This window comes from Tenrec ecaudatus, chromosome 4 (assembly GCF_050624435.1).
Source record: "Tenrec ecaudatus isolate mTenEca1 chromosome 4, mTenEca1.hap1, whole genome shotgun sequence".
In the NCBI taxonomy this organism is placed as follows: domain Eukaryota; kingdom Metazoa; phylum Chordata; class Mammalia; order Afrosoricida; family Tenrecidae; genus Tenrec; species Tenrec ecaudatus.
In genome coordinates, this window is record NC_134533.1 from 137,864,544 (window position 1) to 137,887,236 (window position 22,693).

At 42.8% G+C, this 22,693-nt stretch overlaps 1 protein-coding gene across 2 annotated transcripts in view; it reads left to right on the forward strand.

Moving 5' to 3' along the window:
• Positions 1 to 22,222, forward strand: part of GK5 (glycerol kinase 5) — an 89,458-nt gene extending 67,236 nt beyond the window's left edge. For both annotated transcript variants that reach the window (XM_075546810.1, XM_075546811.1), the window contains exons 12-16: positions 1,886 to 1,980; positions 6,245 to 6,348; positions 8,399 to 8,458; positions 9,417 to 9,550; positions 15,169 to 22,222. In XM_075546810.1, the coding sequence (XP_075402925.1) occupies positions 1,886 to 1,980; positions 6,245 to 6,348; positions 8,399 to 8,458; positions 9,417 to 9,550; positions 15,169 to 15,317 (542 nt within the window). In that variant the 3' untranslated portion in view covers positions 15,318 to 22,222. The remainder of the gene's footprint in view (positions 1 to 1,885; positions 1,981 to 6,244; positions 6,349 to 8,398; positions 8,459 to 9,416; positions 9,551 to 15,168) is intronic.
• The last annotated feature ends 471 nt before the right edge of the window (positions 22,223 to 22,693 follow it).

Sequence of the window (22,693 nt, forward strand, 5' to 3'; positions counted from 1 at the left end):
GAGAGTAACCATACCAGCAGGGCAAGGGGAAGGTGGGGAAAGAAAGGGGGAACTGATCACAATGACTTACTTATAACCCCCTGCCAGGGAGATGGGCAACAGACAAAGGGGTAAAGGGAGACGTCGGACAGTGCAAGGCATGGGAAAAAATGATAAATTATCATGGGTTCATGAGGGAGGGAGTGAGGGAGGGAAAAAAATGAAGTTCTGATACCAAGGGCTCAAGTAGAAAGAAAATGCTCTGAAAATGATGAAGGCAAATATGTACAAATATGCTTGACACGATGGATGTATGGATAGTGATAAGAGTTGTGTGAGCCCCCAATAAAGTGATTTTTTTTAAAAAAAGTAAAGAAGTTATCTAAGGCGTAAATCTGAAAAAAAATGTGCTGAAAAACTGGGCTCATACTCGAATATATACGGTATCTTCATGTACTTGTATTAAGTTTCATGATAAATTTTGTATTTCCCTGTTGACTAGTAAAGTTGAATATTTCTTCTTAGTGAAGAAACATTTCGCCAGGCATTTGGACATTCTAGTTTGTAAATGGCTTATTCAAATCTCTGCACATGTTCCTAGTTTGGGCATAGTAATTTTTCTTTCTGGATATGAATCTATGTAACTTTTAATTTTATAGTTATATCACCCTTGACAGTTTTAAAATAGCTTAATATCTTTTTTAATGTTCACAAAAGTCTGGAGGGGGGTGTGTAACATCATTTAAAATATGTAAAATTAAAACGTGTCCATGACTAGAATCAAAGCTATAACTTATCTTCTTAAATTATCTAAAATTACTTAGGTTTTAAAGGTGATCTCTAGTACAGTGGGTAAAGAACATATTTTTCCAATAGTGGTGCCAGGTCCATGGAATATCATGATGGAAAAATCAAAAATTATCTTGACCCTTATCTCACACCAGGAAAACTCAATTCCTAATTGTTCTAAATGTGGACTACTACCACAAAGTGTTTAGAAGAAATATAGAAGAATGTTTTTATATTTGGAGTAAGTATTTTGTGCACAAAATGAATTAACTATAAAAGAAAATTTGAGCTACTTACAAATTATGTACTTATGTTATTAAAAGACCCTGCTAAGGGGGTTAAAAAGTAGTAGTAATATTGTTACATGGGATTCATATCCAAAAAGAAAAATTCCTATGAACCAATTAGAAAAATGAGCAAAGATTTGAAAGAGCACTTTACCAACTTGGATGTCAATATGCCCAATGAAATGTTCCTTGAATACATAGAAATATTCAACTTTATAAATTGTCAGCATGGAAATTCAAAATCAAGCTGAAATATTACAACAGCACACATTCACCAAAGCATAAAAAAAGCAAACCCACTGCCATCAAGTCCGTTCTTGCTCTTAGTGACCCCATGAGATTAGAATAGAACTGTTCTTTCGGGTTTCCTCCGAGATTGTCTATCTTTACAGACAGACAGACAGAATTATTTTTCTCCCGTGAAACAGCTGATGTGTTTGAGACACCCCAAACTTGGGCCCATTGTTCCACCATGGCTGCTGCTGAACTTGTTAGAGGGGATAATTTTCAATTTAATTCTCTTGGATTTTATAGGTAGGGTTATTATAGGTAGATAATGATCCTTTCATCATAAAATTAGGATGGCTCTTTTTTCAGGAAAATTGTGTTTTAATGCCAAAGAACATTCATACTTATAAGAAGGCAGTAAGTTTTACTTCCCGGAAAGTCTACCTGAGAAGATCTTCAGGCTCCTTTGCCCCTTGTGGGCTCATAAACCTACGCAATATAGTGTAAGTTAAAAGACATTTGCATTGTGTTCATTTAAGTGGGTGCAGGTAAATACTAATCATGTATCCTCTTTCTGTTTGTTTGGGGTGTTTTTTTTGCAGATCTTTTCACAGATGCTGATGAGTCTGAAAAAATGGCCACAAGTTTGGAAGATGCTGAGGGAGTTTATTTTGTTCCATCTTTTAGTGGATTGCAGGTAAAAAGAAAAGCGACAAAAACATTAGTTGCTTCTTGGTAACTTTGTTTTTAACTTCTCAGCTCCCATCCTTATTTAAAAAGCTTAAAAGTATATTGTTAGATGCTGCAGAGTCAGTTCTGTCATTTCCTATTTCACAGCAACCCTATTGTGGCAGTTACATAATCTCATGTCACCTTGGGGGTATTAAGAGTGAAGGGGTGGAGTCTAGCTTGTCAATCAGGTTACAGACAGCCTGGTGAGGCCTCCTTGTGGGCATGGCCTTCTCATGAGGATTCTGGGAACTTTCTCTCTCTCTGCTTTCCTCTTCCTGTTGACAAGCCAAGAGGAGACTTACTGAGCCCTGTAAGAGCACAGTCTCTCTGCTTGACCTTTTGAAGAGCCACACTCAGAGAGCTGGAGGAGCCACATGGAGACCCATGCCAGCGGGGAGATGCTTCCACTGCCACTGGCTCCACAAGACTTTTCACCCACTGGCCTGTGGTCTTCCTGCATTCAGCATCATTGCAAGTGCTGTGTGAGTCTGAAAAAGAATTTATGGACTACTATCAGACACATGGGCTAATGTTGGACTTATGGGCTTCATCAGGACTGCACTGGGTTGTTTCCTCAAAATACAATTGCTCTTTGATATAAAGCTCTGTCTTACACACAAGAGTGTCTCTAGGTTTGTTTCTCTAGTCAACCCGGACTAACACACCTATGTACAACAGAACAAAACACTGCTAGATTCTGTACCAGCTGCACAATTATATGTCTGAACCCATTGTTGCAGTCGCTGTGTCAATCCATGTCATTGCGGGTCTTCCACTTTTTCACACACCCGCTACTTTACCAAGCAATGGCTTCCAGGGATTGGTCTCTACTGATAATACATTCAAAGTTCATGAGATGAAGTCATGCCATCATCACTTCCAAGGACCAATCCATTGTACTCCTTCCAACACAGATTTGTGTATTATTTTAGCGGCCCAAAGTATGAGGGGGTACCAAACCCCCCCCCCGATTTTTGGAAGGGTGAGAGGGTACCCAAAAAAATTGCACTAGGTGGGGGGAACCGATTACAAGAATCTACGTATAGCCTCCTCCCTGGGGGATGGACAGCAGAGAAGTGGGTGAGGGGAGACATTGGCCAGTGTAAAATATGACAAAATAATAATTTATGAATTATGAAGGGTTCATGAGGGAGGGGGAGGAAGGAGGGAGGGGGAAATGAGGAGCAGATATTAAGGGCTCAAGTAGAAGGCAAATGTTTTGAGAATGATGATGGCAACAAATGTACAAATGTGCTTGACACCATGGATGTTTGTATGGATTGTGATAAGAATTGTATGAGCCCCCAATAAAATGATTTATTTTAAATCATGCTAGGTGGAATGGAGCTTTCATAGTATGCATTTTTCCTGCTCGGTGAGCATCAAGCAAGTCACACCGAGTTAGTGCACCAAGTGTTCTCTCCGGTCACAGTGAATTTTACCGTAAAAGCAGTTTCACTCAAGCCTTGTTTTTTTGATGGCTGATTTAAGAGAACAGCGTGCGGCTGTGAAATTTTGTTTCCTACTTGGGAAAAATGCTGTAGAAACTTGTGATGTTGACTACAGCTTACAAGGACAGTGCTATGGTAAAAACTCAAGTGTATGAGTGGTTTTCTTGTTTAAAAAAAAAAAGGTGTAATGTTGACTGATGACAAACCTTTTTCTGGATGTCTATTAACTTCCCAAAGGGATAAAATTGTCGACTCATAGTACATTTGGAGTTCGTTCCACCAGGTCTGAAAAGATTGTGTCACAGTGTGTGACAAAAAAAGGCCTGATTTGTGGCAGGCGGGGGACTGCCTTTGCCACCACGACAACTCACCTGCTCATGCAGTCATTTCAGTGCGCCCTTTTGGCAAAAATCAGAATGCCTCTCTTGCCCCACGCACCTTACTCACGGGACCACGCTCCATGTGACGTTTTTGTGTTTCTATGAATGAAGAGGGACGTGAAAGGACAGCAACTAGACAACCTAGAAAAGGTGAAGAAAGAATCGAGAGTGCTGCCAGCCATCCAAACAGATGAATTTGAAAAATGTTTCCAAGAATGGACTCGCAGGTTTGACAAATGTATTAAGGGTAATAGAGTGTACTTTAAAGGTGATAAGCTTGTTTTATTTAAAAAATTTAAATACTTAGCTTTGGGGGAAAATTCCAGATTTTCTTGGGTACCTCTTCGTATGTTTTTCAACAGCGCCATAATTTAAATGCCTCAATTCTTCACTTATTTTTTCTTATACATTGTCTGTCGGTCTTTTTTAATCATATTTTTATTTCCATAGTATTGCTAAAGCTCCAAAGATTAAATAAATCTAGCACAGATGTGATTTTTAGTTCATTTTGTCATGGTTATAACCTGGCAAAATATTGAAGAGACGGAAGCTTCAGGCCAAGTACCTCCCAAATATAAAGTGAAACTCAAAAGCAAAAATTACTTGAAACAATGGTGTTTGGAAATTAGAAGATCACCTGTAACTGCCTTGTCAGCGGCTCCAAGAAATGAAGAGGAGGTACAGAAATAAGAAGAGAAGTCTAAAGACGGCAGCCTTGGGCATGAGGGCCAGGCCTCTTGAAGGCTCTTCCTCGCTTCAACTTCTCAAGAGCATCTGCTGTGGAGGGAGCAGTGGAGAAGCTTTGAGGAGCAGGAGTGGTACCACATGCACCATCAAAAAGGACATTTCAAGTACAGTGCTGTCATTGCTAAGATGATATCTTTACACCCATAAGGAACACCAATTAATACAGCTATTCAAATATATGCACCAACTGCTAATGCCAAACATTAAAACAATGATGACTTCAATCAAATTCTGCAGTCGGAAATTGATCAGTCAAGATACGCTGACACTTACTGTCTATACTCGAGTATAAGCCAACCCAAATATCAGCTGAGGCACCTAATTTTACCCCCAAAACTGCATAAAAACGTGCCGAAAAACTCGGCTTCTACTCAAGTACATACAGTACTGAAGATTGGAGTGCAAATTGGAAATAATGAAGGATAATTAGGTGGAAAATGTGGCCTTAATGATAGAAATAACACCAGAAATTGTATGCTAGAATTTTACGTGGCAAGAACTGATCCATTGTAAATGCCATTTCTCAACACACAAAAACCATCGATTATAGACGTCGCTAGATTATCAAGGACTGAGGTATTGAAGTAAGAAGTACCATCTGATCAAGGACAGCTGGTGCTGAAGGAAGGGGTCTAAGACGCCTTCAAGGGACTATTCAAAAACAAGCTCCGGAGTGTTTCAACAAGTTAATGAAGCACTGGAAGCGCTCACTCGTGTGTGCCAAGTAATTTGGAAGACAGCTTAGCTACCTGCCCAGCCTACTAGAAGAGATCCACATGTGTGCCCATTCCTAAGAAAGGAGGCCCACCAGAGTGTGGACGTTACCAGACCATATCATTAATATCACATGCAAGTGAAACTTTGGTGCCAATCATTCAACAGTGGTGTGCAGTGGCACATCACCAGGGAGCTGCCAGAAAGCCAAGCCATTGCTGATGTCAGATGGATCCAGGCTGAAAGCAGAGGATACTAGAGAGACGTCTACCTGTCTCTACTTTCATTGCAGTCTGTCTGATTTTAGTGATGGCATATCATCTTTTCCTGATGTTTAATTTAGTGTGGTCTTTGGACTATAGCTGATTATTGCATTATTAAAGTAAAAATTATTTTCTTCAGAATGGCTATGGATGGTGACATTTTGTCTCACATACTTTGGACATGTCATCAGGAGGGCTCACTCCTGGAGATGCACATCATGCTTGGTAAACTAGAAAGTCCGCAAAACAGAAGTAGACCCTTCATGAGAACGATGGTCAGTGGCTGTGGAAATTGGCTCAAATGGTACTCTTATAAGAACGGTGCCGGCGTGGCAGTTTTGTGTTCTGGTGTGCAGTTATCCTGCCAGTCAGGGCTGACCTGATGGCACCTTAATAGTAGCAGCAACGTCTATTTAATAGCAACCTATTTCTTGATATGAGCTAATACAGAAGATGCTGCTAACTTCAACATCTTTGACACAACTTTGTATACGACCTGTTAAAAACGTTTCCTATTTAACTTAGTATAAGCTTTGGACTATAATTTATTGTTACATTATTTAAGGATACATTGTTTTCTTCTGAATGGTTATGCCTTTATCATGCAATATTTCTTCCCGACTATATATATATATCATGGAGAACAATAAGATGGCATTCTTGTCTTTCTTTAGGCCCCAGTGAATGACCCCCATGCTTGTGCCTCTTTTATGGGCTTGCAGCCGTCCACCAGCAAACACCATCTCGTCCGAGCAATACTGGAGTCACTGGCTTTCAGGTACCAAACTGGCCCAATGGCCCGTTTCCCATGAAGTATTACCATTTTCTTTCATTGATTTGCTACTAAATTAGAAATACCTTTTTAATCTGAGGGCTAATTTTCTGTTCATTCACACTAGATATGCAGTCTATTCTTAGAGAATTTTTTTTCATATTTAGTAGTACAACTATCTGAAAAAAAAGAATACTTTTTGAAACTTTCCATTGTGAATTAGGTGGCACTTTGGAGCAGTTCATCAGTTTTACATTCAACAATTCATACACATTTTATTTCAGCTCATCTGTTGCAGGCCCTCCTGTACCATCACTCGCCCCGCTTCCTGCCTGTTTCTTGTTTCCATCTCTCCTTCTCTGTATCATGTCCTTGGAGAAATGCTGCCTTTTCCATCTAAAAGGGGAGATGTTCTACCACCGACTTAGAGGGTGACCCAGGACCTCAGTCTCAGGAACCCCACTCGTGCCTATCTGACTCAGAGTCCGGGTCTTTTTCATGACTTGGGGCTGGTCTGTCCAGCACCTTCCAATGTGACCCGTTTCAGAGAAGTTGGTGGTGGTAACCAGACCCCTCCTAGGCCAATACTGCTGTGTACAGAGGGCTGCATTGTGGTGACCTCTGAGGAGAGGGCTGACTGGACATGAAGGTGGGAGAGCGAGAGGGGAGTATGCGCAGGAACTTATATAGGTTTCACAGAGGATGTTTGTATAGAATGTGGTGGCATAGTTCACACAGAGCACATTCTAATTTGGTGAGACATGACTGGTTGTGTGCAGCCATGGAAGAGGCTGCTCTTGATCTCTGACTGGAGGAAAGAGACACAATGAAATCAAAGGACGTGTGGCAACATTTCGCCCAGTGGAGTAATAGCCCACACAACGCTCTACAACCCTGGGACCAAAAGAAAAAAGAAGGATTTCTTTAAAAATTAAAAGATCATTTTTGGGGGCCTTTGCAACTCTTAGAACAATCCCTACATCGATTGTATCACGCAAATGTGTCCATATGTTGCCATCATTCTTTCTAGACGTTTATTTTCTATTGAGCCCTTGGGATCAGCTCCTCTTTTCCCCTTCTCCCCTCCACCCTGTGACCCCTTGATAAATGATAAATTATTATTATTTTCATATCTTATACCGAATGCTGTCTCCCTTCCCCCATGGTTTTTATTGTTTGCCCCCCCCCCCAGAGAGGGGGCGTTGTGGTTATGTTCAATAATTTAATCGGTTCCCTCTTCCTCTCCTAAAAACAATTTTTAAAATATCTTCTTTATAAGAAAAATAGATTTCGATCCAAAGGTTTGAGTATATTGTTTCATTCAGAAGAAGTCAAGCTAATAATAATTGAATTAATACAATTTTTGTGTGTATATTTCCCTGTGACCATTTTATTATGAAACAAGTATAGATTATTAAAATTAAGAAAGCGACTGCCATGAAAATGGCATGTTTGTAGTGTTTAAAATAAAATTTTCTATGATTACAAAATGATTTTTATCTTACTGCGTTCTCTGATGTTCGTTATGGTATATCATCTTAATAGCTATCTAGCAAAGAGCCCAGGAGGCAATGAAGTGATAACTCGCTGGGCTACCAACTGCAGCCGCTCCTCAAAAGAAAGCTGAGGCTCTCTGCTCCCATCGAGCCTGGTGGTCTTGGAAACCCCAGGGCAGCTCTCCACTGTCTTAGAGGGTCACTGGGAGTTAGCATCGACTCAGTGACAGGGAGTGGTTGAGTTTTTATTCAATGGAGTATTGCTTTAAATTTTACTTATAAGAATAGCAATAAATTAAATGCCTTACCGCTCTTGAGTTGATTCTGACTCATAGCGAAAAATGAGGATCTTTTTCCTTAAGGTACAGCCTCTGAGCATTTTGCTTAGTTTGACATCTGTCCAGCGGCTTCCAGCTAGAATAGCCTATTTCTTTAATCGCCTCTGTGGCAAATTTTATAAATGTCATGCGAGTAACAGTACAATTTTTCTAGATTTGTATAAAAGACCGTTTTATTGTGGGGTGAATTTGCTCTAAAGAGTTTTCTTCTTTTTCAACTAGAAATAAGCAACTGTATGACATGATGCAGAAAGAGATCCACATTCCCATAACAAGAATCCGGTTTGTATCTGTTGTTTCATGCTTTCTGTCCCTGGGTGGTGCAGACAGTGAATACATTCAGAGACTAACTGAAAAGTCGACACAGAGGAGCCTTGGAAGAAAGGCCTGGTGGTTCATTTCTGAAAATGCAGCCCCACAAACCCTGGAGAGCAAAGGTCTGCTCTGATCCCCATGGGGTCAGCAGCCGGACTGCTGGTTACACTGCATTTCCAGTAAATGGAAATAGAAGTTAGACTTGACATTTCTGAGGGCTCAATTCTCATAAATTAAAGCCATTTCGGATTAATTATCGTGACAGGGACTTGATTTTTAAGGTTTATTCCCTGAAGCCACTAGAAGTACCATCATTGAAGGAATAGACACTTTTTGGTGAAGCAAAGCAGCAAAGGTTGGGTCAGGTCTGTTCCACAGCCCAGCCCCCCTTGCTGGTGAGTTGGTGCAGACCACGTGGCCCGGGGCATGGCCTGGGGGCATTCAGTAAGTGCCAGCTGCTGTGATTATTTTGCCATCGCAATTTTTCAGGATTTCGAAGAGAATTTACAGCTCCCTTTTTGGCAACCAAATTCTTGTTCCTGGGAACTGGGAGAGAGAAGAAAGACTGGTGTCAGATTGGTGGCGTTTGAGAGACCTTGACCCTGCGCAGATCTTGTCATCTCTCCTTTTGTTACGGGGCCATCAGCTTTCGGACTGCTTTGCTGAAATGTTACTTTTTATTGCATTGGGTTTAGTTTGAAGTAGCTGCAGAACAAACAGGACAGATGGGTAATTGTGGGGCAGAATAAGTGGGAAAGTTTCAAAATTGCCCAGCAAGGACCCCTATCAAGTCCATGCTAAGTGATGTAATTTTTGGAATTAGAAAGTTAAACTTGCAAAGTAAAATTGAGACTTTAAAGCAACACCTGTGGCCCAATGACAAAGACTGACTGGGGCTGTGCTCCCTGTGTTCTGCTCCCCACAGGGCAGATGGTGGAGTCTGCAAGAACAACTTTATCATGCAGATGACCTCAGACCTGATCAACGAGAACATAGACAGGCCTGTCCAGGTCGACATGTCTTGCTGGGGTGCGGCTTCTCTGGCTGGCCTTGCTCTTGGTATGTGTGGATTTCCTAAGAACAGGCTTCCCTGTAAACTATTTCTTAAATGTATCATTTCTCTTCCCAAATCCCACAACTATAGAGAGGTTCTGGAAAGCATTGGTGCAACAACTGCTTGTTGTGTTGTCGTTTTTAATCTGAACCGCTGGTTGTTGCTGATGTCTGTTGCCAATAAGTCCGCCCGGCTCACGGTGACACCCCGCGCAGCAGGACAAAACCTTGCCCAGGCCCCGCCATCTTCACGATGGCTGGCACACAGGAGTCCATTGCTCAGCCGCTGTAATTTGGTGAGTGCCTTTCAAGTAGGGCTCGTGTGCCAGCACGACACGGGCCAGTGTTCTGCTGTGATCCTTAGAATCTTCACTGACTAATTTTCCAAAGTGGATTGTCAGACTTCTTGTCCGAGTCAGCCCTAATCTGTCAGTTCCGCTGAAACCAGTCAACATATGCCGACTGCCACTGACTCAATGCTGACTCATAGCGACCCAACATGGCATTCTGAGACTGTAACTGTTAATGGCAATAGAAAGCCCTGTCTTTCTCCTCAGAAGCTACTGGTGGTTTTGAACTGCCAACCAAGGGGATCGCAGCCCAACATGAACCAGGGCTCCTATTGTTCACCCAACCCCCTGTGACCTGCTGGTGGGTCTGGTTGACTCTCTTCCATCCTCAACTTGACTCTGTCCGTCAGAGGCAACATGAGGCAAGGAAATGTCACTTTCAGCCGCTTTGGTCTCTGGCGAAGGAGCTTCCAGGTAAGCTTTCTGAGTAAATGTGCTTGTCTTTGCCAGTAGACACCACCCCACTCGCTCTTTTCTCGGATACTTGTGAGCACCTTTTACACGATAGTGTACTGCTAGGAAGAAGTTAAGATGTAGTCCTTGTCCTCTGGTGGAAACGGACAAATCAACTGGTTGTTCAACATGCTGTGCGAAACCCAGCCATCCTAGTAAGCACATGGAGCGGGGAGCGGGCTCCCCGAGGGAGGGTGGAGTCCAGCCAGGAAGGGCTGCTAGACAGCCGGTGAGGAGCGCAGAAGCGGTGCTCTTGTAGAAAAGCTGCTCGTGCAAAGATACGGGCCTTCAAAAGATGCCCAGGACGATGATAAGGAAGCTGAAGGCAGCTGAGGTACATGGAAGTCCAGCTGGGGTGGATTTTTTTAATTCATCATTTTATTGAGGGACTGTTACAAATCTTATGACAATCCATCATTCCGTTGTATTAAACAGACCTGTACATATGTTGCCATTAACCTTTCCAAGACATTTTTTTTCTACTTGAGCCCTTGGTTTTGGCTCCTCTTTTTGCCCCTCCTGACTCTATCCTTCCACCCTCGTGAATCCTTAATCGTTATATATTGTTGTTTTTTCCTGTCTTACACTGTTCATTTGTGGTGGCTTTTTAATAAAGAGGACTCTGGACTTGGCCCTGAAGGCAATGGAGAGCCAGTGGAGAATTTTAAACAGGGAGCAACGTGGACAGATCATCACTGACAGCTATAGAAAGGCTTAGTGGGCAGGGGACTGAATGGGGGCAGGAGGCCGATTACAGTACTCCCTAGGGAACAGGATGATTTCTGTGACACTGGGGTTCTAGTTCAATGTTTTCCTGTATGCAGGAGGGGAACGCCTGGGGCAAAAATATATATATGTATATTTCATGGTTAAAAGCTTAAAGCTATTAGTAAAATAGAGTAAAGGTACATGTTCAAAAAATATGGATCTGGGTAAGTTTAATTGAAATGTTATTCTATTCAAAATGTGGTCATTAAGAATAAAATTAAGACCATCATTCTTATGTGTTTACTGTTTAATGTTTGATTAGTTCAAGTTGAAAAAATAAGTTTCCTTTAAATAATCAGTCCCGCTGCGGACCTGACTCCTGAAGTCATGGTGCAGGCACTCCTCCCGGCGCTGGGAATAACCCTGTGCACTGACCAGGCTACTCACTCTGGCTGCGGGGCGTTCCTCCGACCGAGGATCGTGCTGCACAAGACACAAGGAAGACAGTGAGCAAGTCCCACCCATTGTAGAGAGGCAATCGCTATCTGCGGAGAGCAAGCAGTTGGCGCTGGACAACACATCTACTAAGGAATATCTCGAGAAGTCGAGGAAATGTTGAACTTGTCAAGGGCTTTATTTTGCTTGGATCCACAATAAACGCCCACAGAAATGGAATGACGCATTACCTTGGACAAGCCTGCTATAAAAGACCTCTTTAGAACCCTAGAGAGCAAAGCAAAGATGTCGCGTTGAGGCTGGAGGGGCGCCTGACCCAAGCCACAATCATTTCAATCTCGTCACATGCCCGTGAAAGCTGGATGATGAAAGAAGAACTGAAGCCTGGGAATGGTGGTGTTGGCAAAGAATATTGATTACCCATAAACGGTCAGGAGAACCGGCAGGAAAACGGCCAAGAGGAAATGTGAGTATAATGCGTATCGATGCCCCTTAGACTCCAGCACGGAGAGACTTGCCCTAGCTGCATTTGCACCCGTCATCAGGGAGGACCCGTTCCTGGGGAAGGACAGCAGGTTGGTCAGTGAGAAAGAGGGAGACCCCCAACGAGACGCGTGGCCACAGTGGCTGCGACAGCAGGCTCCAGCCGAGCAGTGAGGGCGAGGATGGGGCGGGACAGGCAGCATTTTCTCTCGGTTGTGTGTGGGCTCACTACAAGTCAGAACCACGCCTGCCAACGCCATGACCGGCAACAACGTTGAACGCTTTGGAGACCAGTGGAACCGTTCTGCCTGGTATTGTCCCATCTTACCTCTCCATCAGCAGTGGAGGCAGATTCCAACCAGGCTGTTTCCTGCCTTGAATGTCCTTTCTCCTCGGCCTTCCAACCTCCAACTGCACGCAGTGAAGTCAGCGATAGGGCTCTTCTAGCCGTAGGTTTTGTCACGCCCACCAAATGATTCCGTTGCAGCCGTACACACAGTGGAGGGGACTCTGACACGGGGTCAGTTTAGCTCTCTGGCTGGGTTTTAAATGAGCCCTCTCAGAAACAGGAATGGGGATCCCAACACCATCCAGAGAGAATCACAGGAGTGGAGCATGTCATTTGGACCCTGAGATACCTGCGCACTGAGTCTCTGAACCAGGAGGCAAGAAGATGTGACACAGTAGAAACAGAACCAAGAGCACAGACAGCAGTGGGCTTCTGGCCCACAACGTGAGAAAGCTTAGTGTCTTCCGGAAGAAGGCTCACGTGTACCTTCAGATACTTAATAAGGGGAGAGACGTGTGCTGACCGATGGAGAGAGACTGAGCGCCTTGGTCTGAGGCTTACGGTGGAGGGGAATGTCTCTGGGCACTCATCAAAAAGGCGAAAAGAACTTGCCGCATGGCCAGAGCAAGGAGAGGCCGAAGACCAGAGGGACGCATGCCTGGGGGGACGACCTCATAACTGCATCCTGAGCATTTCGGAATGCTGTCCTGTTAGCGTCCCTAATAAAGCCTACAGTCAGTAAAAAAATAAATCAGTCCCATTTGCAAATGTAGTTCATTATATGTCTTTGCATATTTCACTCAACTCCCATAGAACAAATTGAGAATCATAAGGAAAGTCTTCCATTCAATAATTTCTCACATTATTAAAATACTTGTAAATTAAATAAACAATAAATTAGTTGGCATAAGCACTCTAAACAAGCAAGCAAACAAACAAAAACCATCATATCTATTTTGATTCATATAGACCCATAGGACAGAGTAGAAAATCGTTATTTTCTTGATTGGATTTATCAAACTGTAGAGCACTGATGAAAACTATTTTTATTTTGTATTGTGAATTGATGAAGTTTTATAGAGTAAGCTAGTTTTTCATTCAGTGTGTCATACACCTTTTCTTTGGTGTCCCGGATGGCGGGCTGTCCCAATGTAGTCGGAAAGTGAGTCATTGAGGTGAGCCTGAAGAACGTAAGGGCCCTAGCCTCCAGTCCACCAGTCTCTAGCCAGAAATACACTCAGTGTCGTTTGTGGTTTTGAGGTTACCCCCTATTTCTTTCCTACTCTGCCCAGGCCCCTTTGATGTGCTCCCTTTCGGAGGGGTCAGGAGTGGCTGCTGGGCACCGTCTGTATTTCTGGGGTCAGGGTCATGGAATCCTCACGTGTTCCATGAGTCCTTCGCACTGAGTATTTCCCGGATTCTTTCCTTTTCTTGATTCTTGCTTATTCTGGTTGAGGAGGGACCAATAATTTCACTGGAGCAGTTTTGCCACTCACAGCCCTGGAAGACCCCAGTCACTGCTCCACAAAGTAGTTTGTAGAACATTTTCTTCGTGAACTGTGTTGTGCCACTTGACTTGATACCCCTAAGATTATGATCCAAAGCCCAAAATTCTTAGCCTTTTTAAAGAAAAACTGTATTATCATTAAATGTCCATACTCTAAAATGCTGACTTTGTAAATAGTTGGGGTTTTTTTAATGTGACTTGACAAAAAATTAGAAAAAAAATAATATTATTTATCAGCTCATTTGTTGGTAAGGTCAAGGAGCACTTGTAGACCTTATTAAGTCATCTATGTAGATTAAATGAAACCAGTTTATTAACAAGGCACGTATATCATTTCAGCCTTTTAAATCATAATTATAAATGTGTTCTCATGTTGCTTTTATTATAAATCACATGATTCTCTTACAAAGTGTTTTATGCTACAACTACAGTGTCATTTTTAACTTGGATTTGCATATTGTTGTTATGCTTTTGGTGCCATTAGATTTCGGCTCTGGGTGTCTGTGTGACAGAGTAGAACTGCCCCCAGAGGGCTTTTGGGTTGAAATCATAGTAAGAGCAGACTGCCAGCCCTTTCTTTCACAGAATTGCCTGGTGGGGCTGAACCAGCAAATCTTCCTGTTAGCTGCCAAGTGCCTAACAGTCCTATCCTTTAGAATTAAATCAAGTCCTATGGAATGCTGTTGTTTGAAAAGGAAACTCAGATTGATTGCCACCTTTAGAGCTTATGTATAGACATCACTGACCTAAAGCTGTAGTGACCCCCCCAAAAAAGAAGAAGATTATTTTTTATTTATTCTAATTGTATAAAAGGAAAATATACAATTCTTTACTTAGGAGTAGAAGCCCGGGTGGGGTAGTGGGTTACATGTTGGGCTAACCACTGGTCAGCAGTTCAAAACCACCAGCTGCTTCCTGGGAGGAAAATGAAGCTTTCTACCGTCATAAAGATTAACGTCTCAGACACCCACAGGGGCAGTTCTATTGTCCTAAAGGGTCACTAGGAGTCTAAATCAACTCCACGGCAGTGCATTTGGGTTGGTACTTAAGAGCTGTGTTTTACTTGAATGGCAAATCGTTAACTTAAATGAGGGCAGTGGCTGTTCTCAATGTGATCCGGTCCCTGTTCTCAATGTGATCCAGTCCCTGCTACACAGGAGGAAGCCTGCGAGTTAAGACCCAAAGATTTGTAATCCTGCTCTATTGATTCCCAGAATAGTCGATCTTACAAAATTCAAAAGCAACAACATAGTTTGGATTGTGCTTTTAAAAAATAGTTGTTCGGTGTTGCTCCAGCACACATAGATTTGCGGATGAACTGGATAGACCCGTTACTTAACTGAAAAGGAGAGAATCATTTTCTTTTTCTAATCTGTAGGGCTTTGGACAGACAAGGAGGAGCTGAAGAGACTGAGGAAAAGCGAGACTGTGTTCAAGCCACAGAAGAAGTGGCAGGAGTACGAGATGAGCATGGAAAACTGGGTGAAGGCCGTGAAGCGCTCCATGAATTGGTACACCAGGACCTGACACTGAACGCAGCTGCGGCCGGACCGGCGGCATGCTCACAGTCTGCACAGAAGACACCGAGCTCATGAAGCACCAACACTACGAGGACCACGTTGCGATGAGTTAGCACAACCTGAAGAAAGAGCAGTGCTCTTTGGAAAAGCAAATAAATGAACAGAAACTTATTTTTAAGCCCCAACCCTTAGGAAGACTGCTCTGGAACCAGTACCCCGAGACTTCTGTGTCTTCTGCTTTGTAGCAAATTCCAAAAGACATCCTATTGGGGCGGTTATGCATCCTCCTTCTTTCCTTTTCTCTTTTTAAAATCATTTTATTGGGGGCCCGTCCTCCTCCTCTTCATATTTGGGTTGACAGTGCACCGGAACGCTGTTTTGAGTATTTGCGCTAATAGTTCTGGATCAAGTATCATTCACACTTTATTCCAGAATTATATGGAATTCACTCTCTTGAATGAAGTGGGCTATTCGAAGTCCATGCCATTAAGAGCAAAGACTAACTGGAGAAATGTAGACTTCTGAGACATTCGTATTTATGTTGAAAGCCATAATTGATCGACATCCAAAGAGGAGCCCCATCCACCCCTCACAGATAAGCTCGTTTGTTTGAGCTTAACGACACTGCCTTAATCCTTCCTTATTCAGCCAAAACCTAAGTAAGCATTCTTGTTTTAAAAATACTTTCAGTTCATGAATCAAAAAAGGGTTCTGATTCTGTTTTTGAGGAGTCCAAGTTTACAGAGGAACTCGGTCTGCCACGCAGCAGCTCACCCCCGTTTGTAGCCCCGTCTGTCCTGCTTGCTTCCCGTGATTGCTGTTCCCATTTCTCTTCCTTGCCTCTTCCTTTCCTGTTCCCACTTCTCTTCCTTTCCTATCATTGCTGCTTTTTTGAGCTTCATCCTGGGCAAGTGATGTGGCTGGTTGTTTTGAGGAGTGCCTACCTGGCCGGAATTATTGGTGACCCAACGGGCCTGTCTATTGTTTGCCTGAAGCCTAAGCCAGGAGAGGTGGAGTTTGGTTGATTCTTAAGGAACAAAGGGTACCATGTGTTCTGTGTTTAAATTGTATTTCTTTCAAAAACTTCTTGCTAAGATATAATGATATCGCTTTTCCCTTTTTTACAGAATGATGATAATTCATAAAATTTGTCTTCTATTATTCATTGAGATGGTGACATAAATGTCTTTTATGTTGATTAAGGGTCTAATTGGCAGCGCTGACTCTGCAGACAGTGCCCTCATTGAATAGGAACGTACAGCTTTCCTTTAAGGCTGCATTTTACTTGTCTTTGGCTCGTTCTGATGTTTGTCCTACTGCTCACCCCTCGGAGACCTGCGCAGTGGCCGCATATCTCACATGATGGGAGTGTCTGGGGACGCCGGGGAGGTCTTCTGGCTCCTGAGCCAGAGATCCATGCAGGAGCACACACAGCTCCACATTCTCCAGTGCTCTGGGGTGAAAGGGTGGGTACCATTTGTGAGTAGCTTCTGGTTGGATGTGAAGTTTACTGCCTTTTAACTGCATCCCCTGTGATTGCCTCTATCTACATTTGGGGAAGGTTCCCTTTGGATTTGCAGCAATGATTAATTTCTTTCCCTCTCTGTCAGGCTTAATCACATCACATCCTGTTTTAGAATCAACTGTTTGATCACAGTGCAACTGAAGGAGTGACCGACCATTAGAGGGAACTTGTGGCTGTGACATTTAGCCACTCCAGAGACTCTAATCAGAGGGCAAAGTGCATTTCTGTGAATTCCATGTTAGGGAATTTCAAGTCTCCTGGAAATCATTAAGTTGTCATGGAGTAATGAGCAATATGTGTGACTGAGACTTGGGCAAGTTTCTGCTGACCAGAGTGTCTTTGTTTGTTATTACATCAGATTCAATCAAGTGGCTTCTTCATTCTTTCTCGTGTTACATGATTCTTGCTGAACTTGGGACCAATTACGGGCTTCCCTATAAAAATCCTGTGAAAGCTGCTCTGTTACTACTCCCTGTAGACTCTGCATCCCAGTTGATGGAATTCCATAGGAAATACTGCTTTTTGCGGGGGCGACAGTTCAAACTCCCCAACCACTTCTTTCTCAGCCCGTAACAACAAAAGACAGGGTCAATCTAAACATGTTTAGATCACATAGGAGAGTAATTTTGCTTCAAAATCTTATTGAAATTACGTGTCTACTAAGTCACAGTGACTTACTGCATTTCCCATGCAAGTCTAGAAGATAATCTTTATTTTAATATTTCTGGCTGTGCTCGGTCAGAATTGACCAAAGTCAGAAGCATGACTGCGTTTCCATTTCTGGCGGTGGAAGCAGTTGATAATCAACATCAATCAAGCAAAAGAAAATGGCCCTGTCCGTCATTCAAATTGATGTCTCATCTCTATGCTAACATTTGTAAGCTTTTTTAAAATTAAAATTTCTGTACTAAGTTTTCTCAGCATACCATATGTTCCAATTATGGATTTGCATGATATTTTAAAGAGAGTTCAAACTAGCTCATCAGACAGAAAATATTCCTTTACAGTTTATCTTAAATTGGTATTAATTGCCTTCAGATTGTAGATTTACTGGTTTTTAAATTTTTTATAAGCATCCATGACAATATTTCTTAATTGTTAGTGTTTTGGACCAAATCATGAGTTGTCCTGAGGGCACTGGTAGCCTCCTTGACCACTGCCACCCATTTGCTGCCGCCAATAGGACAACCAGAAAGGTCTCCACACACTGCCAGATGCCCGCGGAGAGCCAAAGCTGCCCTTGGTTAGGGGCCATTTACATTCGGCCAGTGACAAGGAAACTGAAATGTCAAAGGATATAGAATGTCTGTCATGCCTCTTCTCCCTTTGTACCTTAGGAAACTCTTGTCAGCAAAAAGAGAGATTCTATTATCAATAGAGTTAATATATTTCCTTCAACTAGGACAAAACAAAACCTCTCATGTTGTCATTTCCTCTGATGTTTTTATCCACCCACCTGTACCCCATTCCCACCCCCAAGTCTTTGTTCACAGAATCAGGGGTTCAGGATAGGACTCGGGTATTCTGAAGAGTTGGCAAAAGATCATCTTTGATTTAATCTGCTTTTTTAGCTTTCTTTTCACCTCTGAATAAATGAGATGATTCTTCTCCCAAAAATAAATAAGTACATGAGATGATCCTTCACCTTGTCCACCTTCTGTGACAGCCTCTGCCAGACCGGGCTTTCCTCGAGAGTCGAAAACATGTCTACTTCCACAGACCTTAACCACTGTGCCTTCATATTTATAGAATGAATTTTTTCATGTTTTAAGTGTGATTTTTATGTATATGCATTTTATCCTTGATGTTACGTACATTTGTTAATTCAAAGCGAAACAAAGCCCACTGCCATCAAGTCAAATTCTGACTTACAGTGGCCATATAGAACAGGCTCCATAGGGTTTCGAGGCTGTAAATCTTTATGAGAACAGATAGCCTCACCTTTCTCCCTTGGTGTGGCTAGTGGGTTTGAACCACTGACTTTGTGGATAGCAAATTCTTTATCCACTGTACCAGTGGAGCTCCGTTTATTGATAGGGAGTCGGTTACACTCATTGCAGGGAAAATAAGTTACTTTTGGATTAAAAAGGATCCATGCTGAGTCAGAGGAGCCCTGGTGACACAGTGATTGTGCATTTGGCTGCTAACCGCAAGGTCAGCAGTTCAAAACCACAGACTACTCCTCGGTAGAAAGAGGAGGCCTTCCGTGTCCATATACCGTTATAGTCTCAGAAAGCCACAGGGACAGTTCTAGCCTGCCCTACAGAGGCCCTGTGAGTCAGAATCAACTCGATGGCAGTGAGTTTGTGTAAAACACTAAGTCAAAATTGTCTCAGTGGCAGCTAACCACTAACTATCTTATAAGGGCTAAAATCTTATTTGTTTAAAAATTCTTTAAATGTTTATCTGCTTTGCGGAGAGACACGTCTCCGCAACATATAGGTATATTAACTTTAAAGTTAGTTGAAGCCTTTTTATCTATAGGTTCTGCAGATAGCTGGCAGAGCCCGAACCAAATATTGAGTACCAAATATTCAAGTGGTAGAGGGAAAGAAGAGCCCTTGGGCTCTTGGGCTCTAACTGCAAGGTCAGCAGTTTGAAATCACTAGCCACACTGAGGGAGAAAGATGAGACTTTCTACCCCCATGAAGAAGTATAGTCTCAGAAACCTACAGGGGCAGGTCCACTCTGTCCTATAGGGTTGCTGTGAGTAGGAATCAACGCTATGGCAGAGAGTTTTGATTGATAGATAGATAGTAGAGTAGAGGTTTCTCCTGGGGAGAAAGATGCAGCTGTCTGCTTCTGTAAAGAGTTGTAGCCTCAGAAACCCCCCAGTACAGTTCTGTGTCCTGTAGCATCACCATGACTTCATGGGAGTGGGCTTGGATTTTTATAGGGAAAGGATAGAAACCTGGTGGCGCAGTGGTTTAGGCATTGGGTTGCTAACTGAAAGGTCAGCAGTTTGGATCCACCAGCTGCTCCCTGAGAGAGGTGAGTCAGTGTGCTCCTGTAAAGAGTTACTGTCTTGGATCCCCTTTGGAACGGGTCCACTCTGCCGTGTGGGTTTGCTGTGAGCAGGCTATCCAGTAGATGGCAGCAGCTTTTATAGGGAAGGTCTTCAGAAACAATCCCATCTGCAGGTGACTAAACTGGGGACCAGTCCAGAAAAGGTCTATCCCACCAGCCTAGCAAAAATTCTAGAATTCTTTGAAGGGGAGACTGTAAGTGATTCTAGAGTCATCCTACATAGTCTGAGAAACTACTTGAAGAGATTCTAGATCCCTCTGAGAAATTTAGATCTGCTCTTTGATAAGAATTGAAAACTCAAAACACACTCTACATCTTTAAGACCAGCCTGGCCCAGAATCATCCAAGCCATCAGAGACATCCAGCTCCTCCTGGTCAAAGGGGGAGTATGAAAGAAGTCAACTGGGCTTTTTACAACCTGGAGGCTCTCAAGTATTTTGGCACCAGCATCTTTTCCAAGCCCAGCACTGGCTCTATCGCCATCAAGTTCTCACTAGAGTAATGCAGTTAGGATCTCAGAAGCCAGGCAGAGAGCAGCAAGAGCCTGCAGAAAGAAGTATTTCTGAAATTTTCATGGAGGCTTACATGTTGCCATGATGCTGAACAGGTTTCAGTGGAGCTTCCAGACCAAAAAAGACTAGGAAGGAAAACCTGCTTACGGTTTTGGGAGGCATGGGAGTGCCGTGCGTCAGGGACGACTGGATGGTAACCACCAACAGCAAAACCACCAATTGAAATGACTTTGTCTAGGCAGGTAGCTATCTTGTCTGGAAAACAAATGACAGATGGTTCCACTTTAAAGGCGGCATATCAGAAAATGTCAAGCCCGTGTCCAGGGGAGTTGTACCATTTTACACCCCCAGCAGGGATAGTGCCATTGTTCTTTGTGATAGTCATTCGGATAGGTGTGGAGTGGCATCACTCTGTGGTTTAATTTGCATCTCCAAGCCCTAGTGGCATAGAAGAGGCCTAGTGGTTCACATTCAGCCACTATGCAAGGTCAGCAGTTCAAAACCACCATGTGCTCTGAATGAGAAAGAGACTTGCTACTCTCCTAAAGAGGCACAGTCTCAGAAATTGACAGGGCCACTTCTACCCTGTCCTATAGGGTCACTATGAGTCAGAATTGACTTGATGGCAGTGAGTTTGATTTTGAGCTTTTAATGGCTACCATTGTTGACCATCTTTTCATATGCTTATTTTACCTCTGTGGATCCTTTTCATAAAATATCTGTTTTGTCTTATTAATTTATTTGCTAAATGAGCCGTCCCTTTAAACTAGTCGTTCTCAACCTGTGGGTCGTGACCCCTTTGGGGGTGGAATGACCCTTTCACTGAGGTGGCCCAATTCATAACAGTAGCAAAATTACAGTTATGAAGTAGCAACGAAAATAGTTTTATGGTTGGGGTCACCACAACATGAGGAACTGTATTAATGGGTCGTGCTATTAGGAAGGTTGAGTACCAGTGCTTTAAATGAATATCTTTTTCAAACTTGTTTTTAATTATCCCCAGTGGCTTTAGAAATTAAGTAGGGTTTTAAATGCTTCTAGGCACATTGTGTAAAATGTTTGGTACTTGATTTATGCCGGACTGGACTGCAGATGTCTCAGAGCTCTCTGTACTCATGTAATGTGGTCCTCACCCTGTGTGACACTAGCAATTTCCGAATACCCACTGCTTAGAATGTTAAGTAGAAAATATGAGACATATTTTATATGCAAATATAATGTTTCTAAATTTTTTAACTTAAACTTCATTTGCATATATGTTTCAGATTGGTCTTGTGGAAAATTGATCAGAAATGTTCATGTGTGCAGCACAGAAAATATGGATCCCTGTTGATATAAGTCATTACGTTGCTCTGATTTCCATACATCTAGCAAAGTTTGTAGTGTCGTTAAACAGTCATTGAGAAGTTCACAAACAGCAATTACAATCTTTAGGGGAAATCTAGGATGCACAGCCCCACAACATTTTCCCCTCATCTTATTGTCTACTTCACTTTTTACATTAGCTTTCTAAATTTAACCAGAACGTCTCAGTAAAATCCTATTGCCTGGTGAAGCATATGTCGGCTTAGTTGTGGGGCAAGAGAACCCGGTTCGGTCCTGCTGTGCAGTCTGCTTTCTTGTGCAGGGACATGACCATGGACGAGGGTTCATTCTCTATGGTGGGGAAAGGTGATACAATTTGTTGGGGGAAATGTGTTGTAATTTCAGGACTTTAGAAAGATTTCAAATGACTAGAGGACGGTAATTTCAAATAAAAATATGATGTAATCAATTTGGCAATTTTTTAGCATCTCTTTCTGAAAATTGTGATCTTAAAATCATTTGGGAAACTGCAATAAATGATCACCTGACACATCCCTGTGTTAAAGCCATTTTCATTTCGTGCTTTTCTAATCAGTGCTTCGGTTCACACACATACATGCCAACATCCACATAGGGAAGGATTCAGCCACATAATCAGGAGGTAAGGAAGCCTGCAGACCTACTGATCCTCTTTTGAGACTTCCAACACTCAGCAAGACCAGAGACTGGAGGGGGAAAGGCTGTCCGTTATCTGGAATGTTCGCCCATTTGTCATATTGCTGAAAGCAAACACTTGCCACAGGTCGCTGTGCCAGACACAGAGGATCTGACTAGACAGCAAGACTACATCCTGAGAAAGTGTCCATAGTGCTGAAGCGCCACCTACAGCCCCAGGAGGGGATGGAGGACCTTCCGTGGTGCATTTCCTAGGAGCACAGCAGCCTGGCAGTGTGTCCTTCCTTACTTGGAACAATCGGGTCAGCTTGGCCAGGAGTCAGGAGAAGCTTCTGCATC